The following is a 16,885-nucleotide window of genomic DNA, read 5'->3' on the forward strand; positions in this document are numbered from 1 at the left end:
TCTGAGGTCACTGTCCTCCACTGGTTTGTAATCCATGAACTTCCAGAAGATCTTCAGCCCCACCCTACTCACCTCAAGTAATACCACAGTTGACCCGTGAACAACAGGGGATTGAACTACCTGCTTCCAATTATATGCAGATTTTTAAAAACAGTAAATACTATGGTACTACACAATCTGCAGTTAGTTAATCTGCAAATGCAGAGGAACCACAGATACAGGGGGGAACTAAAAGTTTTTCATGGATTTTCCACTATACAGAGGGTCTGTGCCCCTAATCCCTTGCATTGTCAACTGCATTCATGTTAATATATGATCTTGAATAATGTTTTTGTTTTTGTTTTCTCCACATGGTGGTGTTTCCTAGTCACGTGTGCACTTTTCCCTACCTAACCTGACTATCCGATAACAGGGGACTGGTTGAAGAAGTTGTGGTATATCCATACAGTGCATTGCTATATGGCCATTAAAGCGATGGCTGGGGCTGCGGTGAGCAGGCGGGCAGTGGGAGTGATGTAGACGACTTGATAAGGGTAGTTGGCATGGAAAGTGAGGTTGAGAACCACCCACTGATGAAGGGGAGTACCACTGAGCTGTTCAAAACTTGGCTGAGGGCGGACCATGAATCTGTGGTGATGTGCACCCCCCGATCCCATGCCTTTTCTTCTGGTTGTAGCCAGCAGTCCTGGAGATGGGAGGTAGAAAGACACTTTTTTTTTGGTCCAAAGATGGGACCTGGGAAGTCAAGGTGGCCAAAGGACATTGAGGATCCTAGTGAAAGAAGTGAAGCAGCCATGGGCTGGATAGGAAAGGAAGTGAGGCTTAGAGTAGGGGATGAACTGGGGGAAAGGGGATGAGCTGTGAGGCTAGGAGATTCATTCAATGAGGGTGGGGACTATCTTCTATTCTGCTGCATATCTTCCTTCCCTAACACAGCCAGGTGCTCAGTAAATGTATTTTGAATGAACGAATATGTGGGTTATAACTCTGACATTAGAGCCAGAGACTGGCATTCTGCTTTTCGTCAGAGAACCAGCGGTACCCATAGTGGTGGCAAGTAGCACTTCAGGTCAGAGAAAACTGAGTTCACATCCAAGCTGCATCAACAAGCTGTGTGACCTTGAACAAGTCACCTAACCTTTCTGAGCCTAGGCTTTCTTTTCAGTAAATAGGGATAATGACAGCTTTCTTGGAAATTTGTTGCAGGGATTAAATGAGATGCCATGTGTCGAGCACTTAGCACAGTGTCTGGCACTTTGGGATCACTTGCTAAGTACTGCAGGAGGAATAATGGTCTCCAAGAGCCTGGCTGGTTCTGGAGGCTGCATCCTAATCCAATTGCTGCATTTAGTTAGAGTTCATGAGCGCAAGACCTGAAGCTAAACCGCTTCCTCAGTCAACTAACTGTGACATTTCTGAGCCTGTTTACTCATTTATACAGTGGGAATACTATCAGGACCTATCCAATAGACTGGTGGGGAAAATTGGGTGACAATTTATGTAAAGCATTTAGCATACTGCAGGTGCACAGCAGAGGCTGGCTGCTGGGATCCCTCATTATCTGAGATGCAGAAGGCCATGAGAGGAGCTGACTTTGTTGAGGGCGGAAGAACAGTTTTGGACCTGTCAAACTTTGAGATGCCATAAGACATGAAGTGCAGCTGTTAGGTGGGCAGTTGGATGTAAGTCCAGAGGGGAGGTCTGAGATGGGGAAAATATCTGGGAGTCATCAGCATACAGATGAGATTTAAAGCCATGGACTGGATGACATCACCACGGAAGTGAGGGCTTACAGAAAAGACAAGACTGAGGACTGAACTCGGGGTCATCTGATGCTTTGCAATGATGGGGATGATTGCTACTGCAAAGCTGGTGACCAGACACAGTGGGGCTGAAGCTGCACAGCCAGCCTGCCCCAGCAACATTTACTTAACATGCTCTTATATACTCGGCCAGGCTCTGAAAAAAGCGCTTTACAAAAGTTAACTCATTTAATGCTCGTAACAACCCTTTAAGTTAGAGGCAATTACTATCTCCATTTTGCAGATGAGAAAACTGAGACACAGGAAGATAGTTAACTTGCCCTTGCATACACAGCCAGCAAGTAGCAGAGCTAGGATTCAAACCCAGGCAGGCTGACCTCTGAGTCTCTATCTCTTCCAATTTTAAAATTCTAATTCTAATTTCTAATTGTGGATAAATAAAGTGCCAACTGGACTTTCCAAGGGAATGCTGAATTTCTTAGTCTCTGACCCTTGAGAGCACAGCTAGGCGAATCATCCTGGAATAAACTACCATCAGAGGTCCCATTGATCCTCCAGGATCAGCCCCAATTAGCATTTCAGATCCTTGGCTGAGGAAAGAAGAGGAAGGGGGGTTTGTTCAAGGAATCTAGAGGATTGGCCAAAAAGTTTGTTTGGGTTTTTCTGTAAGGTGTTATGGAAAAACCCCAACGAACTTTTTGGCCAACCCAGTATAACACTGATGGATCAATTACTACACCCACGGCTCTGGAAAGTCCTGGGGTGGGGAGGTCAGGGAGAGGTCAAGGGTTCCTCTTCCAACCACGGACTCCAGCACCTGCATTTCCTACTTTCTTCACTAGTTACTCTTAGAATAATGGTGGCTGATTTGAGGCAGGAGCCAGAGTCCAGGTGGGAAGTTGGGATGGCCCCAGGAGATTAGCCTTGGGGCCATTCTTTATCTCCATGGGGTATAGCTGCTCTATTGGTTCAACTGCCCCATAAAACCTCACTGTGATAGGGAGGCAGTTTGAGTTCATTTACCCCTCTTGGAAGGTTCTCAATAATGAGTGTCTGAGCAAATAGGTGAACCCCAGTTGAAGAGGGAGAGAGAGAGGGTGTGGACGGGAGGAGGGTTGGAGGGTAAAATTCACACATAAACTCCAGTGAAAGGGAGCACAGCTGAGTCAGGTGTCTCAGTGCCAAGGCTGTCCTTTCCCACACCCTTGCCACTCCCATCCTGCCCTTGACGCTGGCTTTGGATGAGCTACTAAGGAGAAGAAGGTTCTGACCATGCACAAGGAAGTCGATGGGAAAGGGACTTAATTGGGGTTCTGGAGAGCCCATCTGCCAGCTCCTGCCCATGTCCGCTGGCCTGGAGCTTCTCAGGGTAACTGCAGCACAACCAGCAGGGAACTTGTCAGATGCAGATTCCAGGGCCCCACCAGGCCTACCAAATCAGAACTCCTGTGGGTCAGGGCCCAGAGGTTTCCGTTTTTCACAAGCCCTCCCCTCCTGCATGTATGATAAAGATCATGTATGATAAAGTGTATGATAAAGATCACATTTGAAAAACTGTCTCACAGCCTATTCCAGACTGATCTGAACAAATAAAATCAGAGGGATCCCAGTGCCTACTAGCTGCACAGCCGTAAGGAAGTATGAAATGCAGCCTCTTTCCTTAAAGGGGTTATAATCTAATTGGGAGGGACTTCCCTGGCGGTCCAGTGGTTAAGACTCTGCATTTCCATTGCAGGGGGCATGGGTTCAATCGCTGGTTGGGCAACTAAGATGCACATGCCGCGTGGTCAAAAAAAAAAAATCTAATTGGGGGATAAAAGACGTACTTTGTGAAGAGTTAAGTTAATGCTACAATGAATAATTCAAAACAGTAGGCAGATAGGCTGGACAAACTGCCAATGAGTGGGAATAACAGTATCATTCAATAAGCAGCTACAAAATACTAGATCCTATGCTAAGCTCTTTATTTATATACTGATTATCACACTAAAATCCTGGAAAACAGGTATTTTTATCCCCATTTAATAATGAGTAAATTAAGGATTTGGCTTATTTGCCAATCTCTCTCACATCCGCCTTCCCTGACCCTTAAGAGGTGATCAGGGTGATGCCTCTGTTTTCCCACAATACCCCAATGTTACAGACTTTATCTCAGTTATCACACCGTGTTACAATTGCCTGTGTACTAGGCTGGTTCTCTCACAAGATTTGAGGACAGATACTTGGTAGTTCCAGAATCTAGTGAACAGTAGGTACTCAGTATTTTTTGAATGACTAAAGATTGTGTGTCTGAAGTCTCAGGGCTAATACTGTGACTCACAAGCCCAGGTTTCCCCCTGAGCTATTACAAGCAGCTGGTATACACCTGGGGGGTTCCTGTAAAGGACAATCTACAGGTTGGAGTAATCAGAGAAGACTCCCGGGAGGAGGTGGAGTTGGAAAGACAATTCAAATTTGGAAAGATGGCTGAAAAGTGAGCAGTCATTCTATGCAGGCCAAGGCATAAAGGTGAGATTCTGCAAAGGGCACACCTCCTTCGAGCCTAGAGACCCCAGGGGATTTCGGGAGACTACACCCCTTTCCCTAAGCCTCCCTAGCCTCCTTAACCATCTTAAATCGAAACTACATCCCATACTTCTGTGAAATTACAGGGAGATGGCCAATGCTCTATTGTTTCCCCATGCCCAGACCGGTATGACATGTTTTTTATTAGTGGATTTCTCCATTTGGAAAGTCCCTTTTAAGAATTAATGGGAGGGCTTCCCTGGTGGCGCAGTGGTTGAGAGTCCGCCTGCCGATGCAGGGGACGTGGGTTCGTGCCCTGGTCCGGGAAGATCCCACATGCCGCGGAGCGGCTGGGCCTGTGAACCATGGCCGCTGAGCCTGCGCGTCTGGAGCCTGTGCTCTGCAATGGGAGAGGCCACAACAGTGAGAGACCTGCGTACCGCAAAAAAAAAAAAAAAAAAAAAAAAAAAAAAAGAATTAATGGGATAGTTTTCAGTTTCCATGAAGAAATAAGACTTTACCCAGCTTTGAGCTTTTGTCTTCTTAAACACTGAGTATGTATTAATTTTACAACTGAAAAACAAGACCCCATGGTGGGATTATAGGTAGGTTTTAGTTTATTTGTGCTTTGTTCTTCCCAAAGTATCTACTATGAACAACTATTGCTTTTATGAACAGAAAATTAAAAACCCTTTCCTCCATAAAGATTGTTTAAAGAGGAAAGAAAGAGAATCTCAAAGTGGCACAATTCATGATGTTGGGAAGCAGGATGTTTGGGGGAAAAGAACTAAAGATGTTCTAAATTCTGAGTTCCAAGAACTTCAGCACCCAGGCAATCTGGGGCTAAACCAATTCAGTCTCAACATGGCAAAACATATTAAGAGCTGTAAGAATGTTCCAGATCCCATAACTTTGTAATCCCATCCTGGGGCTTTAGCTCAAGGAAATACTTTAAAAAAATTATCTACATATAAAGAAGCTCACTGTGGCCTCTCATTTAATGGGGTAACCTGGGCTCCCCCTAAAAGTCCAACAGCAAACATTATGCAGCCATTTCTAACAATAAACATGGCAGCTTAATAGAAACATGGGACTGTGTTTACAAACTAATACCGAGCAAAGAAAAAAAGAATGGAATATTGCATTATATAGTGACGATGGCTATTATACACCTGCTATAATTAGAGTGGTGGGAAAGAAAGCAGGGATGACAGAGGAGAGAGATGAATGAAAGAGGCAGGAAGACAATTAAAAAAGTAAAAATAGTTATAGTGTTAGGGTAATGGGATTATGGAGGACTTTTGGAAATCTGTTTAAATGATGATGAAAGTTGCCTTGGTAGTAAATATGAACTATACATAGGGGCACTGTGACTTTGAGCAAGTTACTTAACTTCGCTGAACCTCAAGTTTCCTCCCTGGCAAAATGGGGACAATAATGGCACCTACTTCATAGAGTTGTTTGGAAGATTAAATGATATAATTCATATAGAGCACTCGGCATCATGCCCAATGCATGATAAATATTCAATAAGTGTTAGCTATTATTGTCAGTGTTATTTCATCATTATTATCAATGAGGGGAAATTCTCATATGCTCCAGGTGGGAGTGTAAACTGTTCTAGCCTCTGAGAAAGGCATTAGGGTATAGATATAAGTTTATATATAACTTTAGATACAAAACCCCTTTGGTTCCAGGAATTGCATGTCTAGGAATTTATCCTTAGCAAATAATCTCAGTAAATAATCTGACATGTACACCAAGGGGTGTGAATGAGAATGTTTATCTCAGAGTTATTTATAATAGAAAAAGACTGGGAACAACCTAAAGACCTGGCAATAGTTACATAAATTATGTTTTGTTTTTTTCTTTTTTTCTTTTTTTTTTTTTTGCGGTACACGGACCTCTCACTGTTGTAGCCTCTCCCGTTGCGGAGCACAGGCTCCGGACGCGCAGGCTCAGCGGCCATGGCTCACGGGCCCAGCCGCTCCGCGGCATGTGGGATCTTCCCTGACCGGGGCACGAACCCGTGTCCCCTGCGTCGGCAGGCGGACTCTCAACCACTGTGCCACCAGGGAAGCTCCTCAGAGTTATTAATAGAAAAAGACTGGGAACAACCTAAAGACCTGGCAATAGTTACATAAATTATGAAACATACATACCACAGAATATGTACGATATACCATTATGTAATGATATACACGTGTACTTACATCATTACATGAAAAAGAAATGACAGAACAATATAATCTTATTTATAGAAGAAAGTATAGGTGTGCATTTAAAAGTCTAGAAGGATAGCTACCGACCGTTATCAAGGGCCATCTCTGTCACTTGCTCTGAATTATGAAATTTTAATATATACAATTCAGCATCAGAAAATCCACGATGAGGTGTGGGTGAGGGGAGTGTGGGTGTGTGGTTTTGTGCTTTTTTAAAGTGAGACACCTGGCTGGAGGGAGGAATTCTAAGATTGGAGATTGCAGACTGGCAAAATGTGGCAAAGCTGGTTTCATCAGTTCAGAAACCACTCAGTCCCAGGTCTGGGGGGTTAGCAACTGTGGTGAATTCTGCTTTGGATAGAAATGATGGGGATTCTTGGAGAGCCCACTCTGGAAGAGGAGACAGATGCAAAACTTTCCTTATTTATAACAATAAGAGTGACGGCCTTTGTAAGTGCTTCATACTTTCATGGCCAATCGGTTTGATCCAGAGAGCAGTCCCACGAGACAGGCAGGGCAGGAGTTATCACCGAGGAGATGGGAGTCCTTAAAGTGAAGTGGTGCCAGAATCAGAACTGGGACAGGAAGTGGGGGCTGAATTATTAGCCCTTCCAGTGGTGAAGCTGGAATAGAGTGAAATTCACCACGCTCCCAGCCCATGCCTGGCACATAGTAGGTCTTCAGCGCACCTGGCACTGCCTCCTCTGATCGGCTCCCTGGGCCCTTGGGCAGCTGCTTCCCTTTGCTCGCACCATCTACACCCATCTTGTGCCTATTCTCCTTCAAGTGCTCTTTGCTGCAGACAACTCATTGTTTCCTTTCATTGTGGCCCTTCCCACCTTCATCACATTGTTCCCTCAACTTAGAATGTTACCTGCCTCCATTCTCAGTGTCTTCCAACCTTACCACTTCTGTAAACATCCAAATTCCTTCAAGACCTGTATTAAATGCCATCTCCTATGCAAAGCTACACCAGCCAGCTGGACACCATCACTCCTTCCCTAGGCCCCAGGCCCCAGATCTGCACGTCTCTCGGGACACATCCCATCCTGCTTGCACAGGGGTTCTCTGCAGGTGTGTTTTGTCCCTGGACCAGACTGGAGGCTGTTTTGGGAAGGGGGTATGTCTCACTGCTTCCTCAGTGCTGGCCCCAAAATGAGGTGCCCGAGGCACTTTGGTCGATGAATGCAGGGGTGACTGAGTAAATGAGGGAAGATGGGAGCGTGGATAGAGGGAGGGCTGGGTAGAGGTGGATGACACCTCAAACCCTGTGGCAGAGCTGGCCCTGGCCTTGCCAGTGGCAATGGGATTCCAGCCAACGAGTCCCCAGGGTGAATAACCTCAGGTTTCTGCTGCCTGCCTACATCATAAAATTGCCGGTGCTTCCTCTTCAGGGGTGGGAAGGAGAAGTGGGGTGACTTTGGGGCTGAGCCTCAGCATCTGGGAGGGTTTATAAGCTGAGGCACCAGACCCCTCAGCACTGCAGCCCTGCTTCCTCATCCTTCTTCTCCTGAGCCTCCAGTTCTCCGGCAGCATGTCCTTCACCGGCAAGTATGAGATGGAGAGCGAGAACAACTATGACGAGTTCATGAAGCGCCTGGGTGAGTGAGCTCCTGAAAGCACCTTCCTGGGGCTGGGCTGTCACGGCCAGCTCTGCACAGGGAACCCACAGTCTGCGAGGCTCAGAGAAGTTGAGTGACTCGTGCAAGGTCCCGCAGCCAGTCATGGGTGAGGTGGAGAGTTGATTGGTTTATTCATTCAAACATTTACTGAATGCTTGCTACACGCAGACCAACCCAATGTTACGGATGGGGTGCCTCAGCAAGCCTTGCCCGAGGTCACACTGTGCATCAGTGGCAGATGTCATTAGACCCCCTGGACCCGAGGATGAGATGATGAGTGGTGTCACCACATCCTGCCTGGGGAGAGGTGACCAAGGGGTGGGAGCACAGAGATCAGGTTTGACAAGCCACTCGTTCACTAAGTCACTGAGCAAACGGGGGCCTCTTACAGTGCTAGGCACTCTGGGTGGAGATCAAAGACCCCACTCTTCTGTTTGATTTGCAGCACTGGTTGTGAAGAACCAAAGAGACAGTGGACTTGACAATCCTGCAGAAATCTTGGTGTGCTAGCTAAGTGTGAGGCAGTGCAGTTTTCTAGATTGAGGACAGCCCCAGGGGACCAGGGCCTACGACCTCCTGGTAGGAAATGGGCCCCAAGAGCAGGATCCATGTGCCCTGGGGCCTTGGGAAGGCAAGAGCCCTTCTGAGTCAATCACTGGGACTGGCCCTGAAGGAACAGTGACTTGGTTTCACCTACAACAGTCTAGATGTAGCAATCTTTATCTGTAAAGCAAGAGCATTTCAAGACAGTCTTGAAGGTCTCATTCATTTTAGAAATTTGTGAGGTTGGCAAATTTCTGTTCTACTACTATCAGAAGAGCAGCTATTATTTATTCTTAACTATATGCCAGCAGTTTTACCAGACACAAACACTGTAATTTAATCCTTGCAACAGCCCTGTGAAATGGGCCTTATTATCCCCATTTTTTGGATGAAAACACTGAGGCTGGGAGAGACAGTGACTTGCCCAAGCCACATGGCTCACGACATGGGGCTTGTGCTCGACTGTCAGGCTAGCCTGCCGTAGGGGAGGCAAGCTCGTGCCCAAAGCCACAAGTCGTAGGCAGCTCTTACATGGCCACTCTGCTTGTCCCCTGGCCCAGGGCTCCCCAGCGACAGGATTGAAAAGGGTCGCGACCTCAAGACTATCTCAGAGGTGCAGCAGGACGGGCAGAACTTCACCTGGTCCCAGAACTACCCCGGGGGCCCCTCCATTACCAACAATTTCACCATCGGCAAAGAGTGCGACATGGAGACCGTGATGGGCAAGAAGTTCAAGGTGAGAGGCAGCTGGCCACCCCTCCCTCCTTCGCCAGGACTCTGGCTGACTTCTTGGTCCCCACCATGTCCCTGGGGGCTGCTCCCCGAGCTGAGGCTTCTTCTCGAGTCTAGCCTCCAGCTTTAACAGCCTGAGTTACTTGGCAGTTTAGCCTCTCCTAGTTTTTAATGCTACCGTCAATAACGGACACTATAATGATAGTAAAAATTGTTAACATTTGCTGAATCCTTCACACATATATCCCAGACACTTGCTGGATCTGTCACACATCTTAATGCAGGTAAGCCCGTGAGGTCGCTACAATTACTGCCCTGTTTTACAGATGGGGGAGCTGGGCTGAGTCATAGGATGAAATAGCTGTCTGGATCCCACAGCAGGGGTGGGCCTGTATAACCAGGCAGTCTGGTTCCGTAGAGCACAACCGCATTTTTTTTTTAATTTATTTATTTTATTTATTTATTTTTGGCTGCACTGGGTCTTCATTGCTGCACGCGGGCTTTCTCTAGTTGCAGCGAGCAGGGGCCACTCTTCATTGCAGTGCACAGGCTTCTCATTGTGGTGGCTTCTCTTGTTGTGGAGCACGGGCTCTAGGCGTGCGGGCTTTGGTAGTTGTGGCCCATGGGCTTCAGCAGTTGTGGCTCGCGGGCTCTAGAGCGCAGGCTCAGTAGTTGTGGTGCACAGGCTTAGTTGCTCCGCGCCACGTGGGATCTTCCCAAACCAGGGCTTGAACCCGTGTCCCCTGCGTTGGCAGGTGGATTCTTAACCACTGCACCACCAGGGAAGCCTCCATAACCACATTTTAATGCTTCCTCCAGCGTGGCCTAGAGATTAATTGCCCAGGCCCTAGAACCAGACTCATCTGGGTTTGAAACTGCAGTCTTGGGTAGCAAAGAATTGAAAGGTGGTTGTTTGTCCCTTCCTACCCAGACTGGTCCCCCAGGTCTTCCACCCATTCCCCTCTGTAGCCTCCAACCCTGGCCAAGAGAGTACTTTGCTCCTTCAGGCTTCTAGGCTGCCAAGGTGGAGGATACGTAGTCATAATATTCATATTCTGCCACTTGGGTATTTTAAAAATTTAACAATTTCTCACAGATGTCTTTCTGTGTCAGCACATATTGACTTGCCTCTTCTTTTTTAATGGTGGTACAGTATCCTATAGTATGGAAATGCTATCATTTATTTACCACTCCCTCATTAATAGATTTTTAGGTTATTTACCAGTGGATAATACAGCATTGTATTACAAACAATGCTGCAATCAACACCCTTGGATGACGTTAGCATCCTTCTAAAAATGATGATCATAACTGACTCCATAGTTAACAAGGGGTGCTCAACACCAAGCCAGGCACTTCTCTAAGCACTTTATATGTATCATAGTAAATCATTTAATCCTCCCCATAACTCCAGGAAGTAGGTACAGTTACTACCCCTATTTTAGAGATGAGAAAACCGAGGCACAGGGACTTCCCTGGTGGCGCAGTGGTTAAGAATCCACCTGCCAATGCAGGGGACACGGGTTCGAGCCCTGGTCCGGGACGGTCCCACGTGCCGCGGAGCAACCAAGCCCGTGCGCAACAACTACTGAAGCCCGCACGCCTAGAGCCCGTGCTCCGCAACAAGAGAAGCGACCGCAATGAGAGCCCGCGCACCGCAACCAGGAGTAGCACCCACTCACTGCAACTAGAAAAAGTCCATGTGCAGCAAAGAAGACCCAACGCAGCCAAAACTAACTAACTAAATAAAGATAAATAAACAAACAAAACCGAGGCACAGAAAGGTTCAGTGACTTGCGCAGGTTATCTGTATCTTTGGATATATGTAATCAGATGTCTATAGGGTAAATTAATTCCCAAAGGGTGATTGCTGAGGCTGCAAGCAGGCCCTTCATCCCTGAGGGGCTGGCCTGTGTTTGGGGGGTGCTCTGCAACTCTGTGTTTTGCTTCTCTTCCAGGCCACTGTGCAGATGGAGGGTGGGAAGGTGGTGGTGAACTTCCCCCACTACAACTATACTGCGGAGATTGTGGATGGCAAGCTGGTGGAGGTGAGTGTCCCACTGGTTCCTGGCAAAATCGATGAGAATGTTTTTCTGCCCCCAGCCACGGCCCCCAAGAGGTGGTCCTCTGGGCAGCTGGCTTTATGGGCAACCCCCCCTACCCGCCCAACCATGGGCCAGGCTCTGTGCTGAGCACTGGGTGCACATGACCTCATTTGACCTTCACAATCACCCTGTTAGGTAAGGATTTTCATCCCCATTTTGCAGGTGAGGAAACTGAGACACGGGATGGCTAAGTGCTTGGCCGGAGGGCACAGAGCTTTTTTGACAAAGCAGGGATTTGGCTCTGGGCAGTCTGACTCCAGTGCCCACGCTCGGCCACCGCAGGGACGCACGTCTGGACCCCTCCCAGAGTGTGAATGAAGTGGGGAGTCTGGGTGGGCCCTGCAAGGGTAGCCATCGCCATTCCACTTCCACAAGGGACTTTAGGCCCTTGCTGCTAGATGTTCTGGTGTTTCAAGAGAAGCTGGAAATTGGCACTTCCAAGTGAAATTTCCAGTCTAGCAAACGTTGCCAACTAATTAAACATTTATTGAAACGCTGACAGGGACAACTCACACACCTGTGGACTGACCCCTCCCACACGCCATTCTCTGTAAACACAGGTTGGAGGTGCTGCCCTGGAGGGCCCTCATCTCACATCCCTCTCTTCTCCCTGGGGCTCCAAAGTTTTCCCCAGGTGAAAGAAACGGTGTGAGGTTAAGAGGAAAAGGAAGGCGTTTCTACGTGTCATTCCCCCTTCGTGAGCCTGTGTCCTGGGCTAGAGTCCCCCTGGGGGAGGTCTGGTCTGTCCTCCCCAAGCCTCTCCAGAAGGGAAGTGATGAGGAAAGCAGGGTTTGCCTCCCCCTGTCCTCTCTCTCTGTCTCTCAATCTCTCCCTTGTTTCCTTGTTTTCCTCATCTCAAGCCCAGTCTAGAGAAAAGGAGCACGTGGCCCAAGAGGCTCAGTGCCCTCGCATTACTCCCATTTTACAGAGAAGCCATAGAGTCTCAGAGACACGAGTAACTTGCCCAAGGTCACACAGCTACTTTGTGGTGGAGGCAGATCGCATCAGCTGACTTCTAAATTCTCTGCCTGCTCTTCCCAGGCCAACGGGTCTTCTTTCTCCCCTTCATTTTAGTTTAAAAAAAAAAAAAATCTAAAAATAAATAGATGTACAGTGTTTTAAAAATATATCTATGTGTATGTGTATATATATGTATGTATATATGTGTGTGTGTGTGTGTGTGTGACATAAGTGACTATACCTTTTCTTCTGGATGGAAATCAACCTCTTGGAGAACCTGATGAAAGCTAGAGGCAAAGCTCCCCAGCCTGTAAGGAGTGCAGGGAGAACACAGGGCAGGAGAATGGAGCACATTTGTGCCCAACTGAACTGATCTTCCCAAATGGAACAAACCCATTTCCTAATTCCTAGAGGCGCCTGACCGTGGAGCCTATATGGTGTGAGCAGAGCCCAGAGTTCAGGGCCATTATACACACGCACGCGCACGCACACACGCAAATGCACACGCACACAGACTAGGCACCAGAGACAAGCCATCTTGGTTGCAGATCTCCCAACTCTGGAGGCCCAGAATCGTTCTGGATACCTCCCTTCTTCTCTACCAACATGGGTGCATTTTGCAAGCACCCCTCCTCCCATCTCCACCCACCACCAGCACCCCTTCTCTCATCACCTCTCCTCTAGACCGTGCCCCAGCCTCCTCCCCAGCCTCCCCCTCCACTTCATCTTCCATCCATCCCATATGCAAATCACACATCACTTCACACTGCTGCCCTTTGACAAAACTGCTTCCACCAAACTCCACTTGCCACCCACCCCTCCTCACAAGAAAGCTGCTTTCCTCTGCTGGGGATCTGGACCAACTGATGCTACGCACACATCCCAAGACAGCGTGTCTTGGCCTTGAGCCCAGGGCACCACACACAGTGGGCCTTGGCCGAACAGTATCCTCTTGCAGCCTCTTCCATGAATGCTTACACTTCCTGAGGACAGAGAATGTATCTTCCCATCACCGAGCACAGGGACCCCATAAATGCTAAATGGTGCAGAGGGTGAGCATGGCCCCTCGGACTTAGAGGGGTGACTGATTTCTCTAACCTTCAGTTTTCTCATCTGTACAATGGGGACAATCTTGGTGTCGTGCAGATGGGCCTGGCATGGGTGAACTGATATGGACAGATGGGTGGAAGATTATCCCACGAAAAGCCACATCACACCAACATCTGTTAGCACTTGGGCCATGTAGAGTCCACACAATGAGTCCTGTAACAAATTGGGAAACTGAGGCCCGGAGAAGCAGTGCAGCAGGCTCACTCCCACTCAGGGCTGGGACTGGAAGCTGTTCTACCTTCTCTGGGCCCCATGGTCACCTTGGGGCCCCTGCACTGACACCCCCTGTTCCTGCTGCTTCTTCCAGATCTCCACCGTTGCAGGTGTGTCCTACGAGCGCGTGAGCAAGAGGCTGGCCTGAGCTAGTAGGCAGGGCTCCGCGGGGGCCGCAAAGCCACCAATAAAGCTGATGTAACAACAGACATTCTGCTCCTTCCAGAGCCTCTGCCTTTGTTCTCTGCTGTCTTGGGGCAGTTCTGGCTGGTGGGGGTGGGAAACCCCTGACGATGGCTACACAGGCCACACCTTGGCCCTGAGATCTCTGCGGGACCTGTGTCATGGCAGAGGGAGACGGGTATGGACGGAAGACCCCTGGCCCCGGGGAGAGGGCAAAGGCGGTGCTCAGGATGCACGGCGGGCACACTTCTGTGGACCCCTCGCCCCAGCCTGCCATCCACATTCTGCGTGGAGACCATCCTTTCAAGAGACAAATATCACCTCGGAGGTGGCACACTGACTCTCAGATGGGCCACAGGAAGGCGGGGAAGGGCTCCCCGCTGCTGGGTCCCGAGGCTGCACGGACACTGGGATGCACCCACCAGGGCTTAGCCAGGGAAGGTGTTTCAGCATGGCTGTGGCTCTCTGCTAATCTGCTGTGGAGTCGTTCCTTTGGGTTTCAGTTTACCTGCTGGTACGAGAGGGGGCCAGGAGGACCAATGAGGGACTGAGGAGAAATGGGAGTCTATGAGATGGCAAAGGGGTTATGGGAATGCCAGGCAGGAAGCGAGCTGTCAGAGTAGGGCTTAGACAGGGGGGCCTGGGAGAAACTTGGAGAAGCTGCAGTGGGCTGGGAAAGGTGGTCAGAAGGGTCACTCTGATCCCCTGGTAGGTGCCTGGAGCCCTGCATCAGGAAGGATTCTGAGGCAGCATTTGGACTGAGCAGGCATCCCTGCCTGATTACAGCGTCTGTCCGGGGCATGGAAGAAGAGGAGGGAGCTCTGCCTGTCCCGTGGCTAGATAATCGCTAATCCTGATGCGCTTTTTTTCATTCTCCTCTTTCATACTCCTTGGGAGTATTCCCCATCCGGGTACCACCCTAACTTCTATTTTATTACTTTTTTTGGCCGCGCCATGCAGCAAGCAGAATCTTTAGTTCTGGACCAGGGATCAAACCTGTGCCCCCTGCAGTGGAAGCATGGAGTCTTAACCCCTGGACAGCCAGGGAAGTCCCCACCCTGACTTTTTTTTTTTTTTTTGTGGTACGCGGGCCTCTCACTGTTGTGGCCTCTCCCATTGCGGAGCACAGGCTCCGGATGCGCAGGCTCAGCGGCCCTGGACTTATGGGCCCAGCCGCTCCGCGGCATGTGGGATCCTCCCAGACTGGGGCACGAACCCGCATCCCCTGCATCGGCAGGCGGACTCTCAACCACTGCGCCACCAGGGAAGCCCCACCCTGACTTCTTCTTACCCCATATTTTTCTCTATGGCAACTCACTTATTTTTACTACAATGGAAACTTTATATCACTTATATACATGGAAAGCCAACATCATTTGCCATAAATAGACTAGGACTACTTAAAAAAGTCAAAGCTGAACAATGTTGACTTCTAGCTGGATTCTGCTGCCACAGCCATGACTTTGAGGCCTCCCTTAGTGAAAAGCGTAAGAACCTTACAAGAGCCAGTAGCATCAAATGGGAAACTCTCTCCTTCCCTAATCAAAAATCCTGCAGGACTCCTTGAAAAGAGAAGAATGCACTCACTGTAAGAGTTGAATTATCTAAGTGTCCATCAGTGGATGAATGGATGAAGATGTCTCTCTCTCTCGCTCTTTCTCTGTCACACACACACACACACACACACACACACACACACACACACACACACACACAGGAATACTATTCAGCCATAAAAAAAGAATGAAATCCTGCCATTTGTGACAACACAGATGGACCTTGAAGGTATTATGTTATGTGAAATAAGTCAGATGGAGAAAGACAAATATCGTATGATTTCAAAATAAAACAAAAACTCATAGATGCAGAGAACAGATTAGTGGTTACCGGAAGGGAAGAAGGTTAGGCGGGTGGGTGAAATGGTTAAGGGGGTCAACTGTATGGTGGTAATGGGTGCTACCTAAACTGGTGCTGGTGATCTCTCTTCAGTATATACAAATATACTGCAAAGTATATACAAATATACAAAGTATACAAATATACTGCAAAGTTGAATTATAATACTGTATACCCGACACATATACTACAAAGAGAGTTGAATGATCTAAGTTATCTTGAATATACAAGTCCCACATATGGGTTATTAGAAATAAGGTTTGCCCGACACCTTGCGAAGGGTCTGGCACACAGCAGGTGCTTAGTAAGTGCTACCTGACCTCAGGTCCTTGCAGCCTGTGTAATCTATGGCCTTTCACTCTCAGGGGCCAGCCTCAACTTGGACGGACAGCACAGCCCAACTCACTGGCAGCTCAGTCCTCGCCTCCCCCCCCACATTGTGCCCTGAAACTTGTTGCTTTCCAAGGACAGCACTCAGCCTCCCGCACCCACCCACCAAGCCAGGACCCTGTGAATGCCATCATTTTGCCAAGACTTATTGCTAATTAAGTTAACTAGGTAAGCATTAAATTAAACTAGCAGTGTTGCTGTTTCCCCTCCAGACTGAAGAGTTACTCATAATGAGCTTGGATAAGAAGTCTGTAAATAACAGAGAGGTAACCATAATTAGGCTGAAAATTGAGAGAGAGAGAAGGAAAGGAGAAGAGTAGAAAAGAAAGAAAGACCTGAGGGGGAAGAAAGATTGTTTATACTTTGGTAACCGATTCAAGGACAAATTCAAACACTGCAGCCAGTGTTACAGAGTCACAGATTCATGGAATAGAAGGATCTCAGAGCTCAACTAGTTTAAACTCTGTATTACACAGATATAGAAACCCAGGCTCAGAGAGGGGAAGAAATTCACTAAGGTCACACAGCAGATTAATGAAGGGCTGGGCATCACTGGCTGATGGAGGCTACAGTTTCTTATTCCAGCTTATGGGGGTAAGTGGAGTAAGGTGAGATGCGGTGAAGTGTCCATGTTGCTGGCA

General features: G+C 48.2%; 1 protein-coding gene across 1 annotated transcript; it reads left to right on the forward strand.

Moving 5' to 3' along the window:
• Positions 1 to 8,010: 8,010 nt before the first annotated feature.
• FABP6 (fatty acid binding protein 6) lies at positions 8,011 to 14,225 on the forward strand. The gene is made up of 4 exons (XM_079917582.1): positions 8,011 to 8,091; positions 9,216 to 9,391; positions 11,346 to 11,435; positions 13,870 to 14,225. Exons 1-4 carry the CDS (start codon positions 8,025 to 8,027, stop codon positions 13,921 to 13,923), a joined length of 387 nt encoding a protein of 128 aa, XP_079773708.1. The 5' UTR covers positions 8,011 to 8,024; the 3' UTR covers positions 13,924 to 14,225.
• The last annotated feature ends 2,660 nt before the right edge of the window (positions 14,226 to 16,885 follow it).

Source organism: Stenella coeruleoalba, assembly GCF_951394435.1.
Source record: "Stenella coeruleoalba genome assembly, chromosome: 3".
In the NCBI taxonomy this organism is placed as follows: Eukaryota; Metazoa; Chordata; class Mammalia; order Artiodactyla; family Delphinidae; genus Stenella; species Stenella coeruleoalba.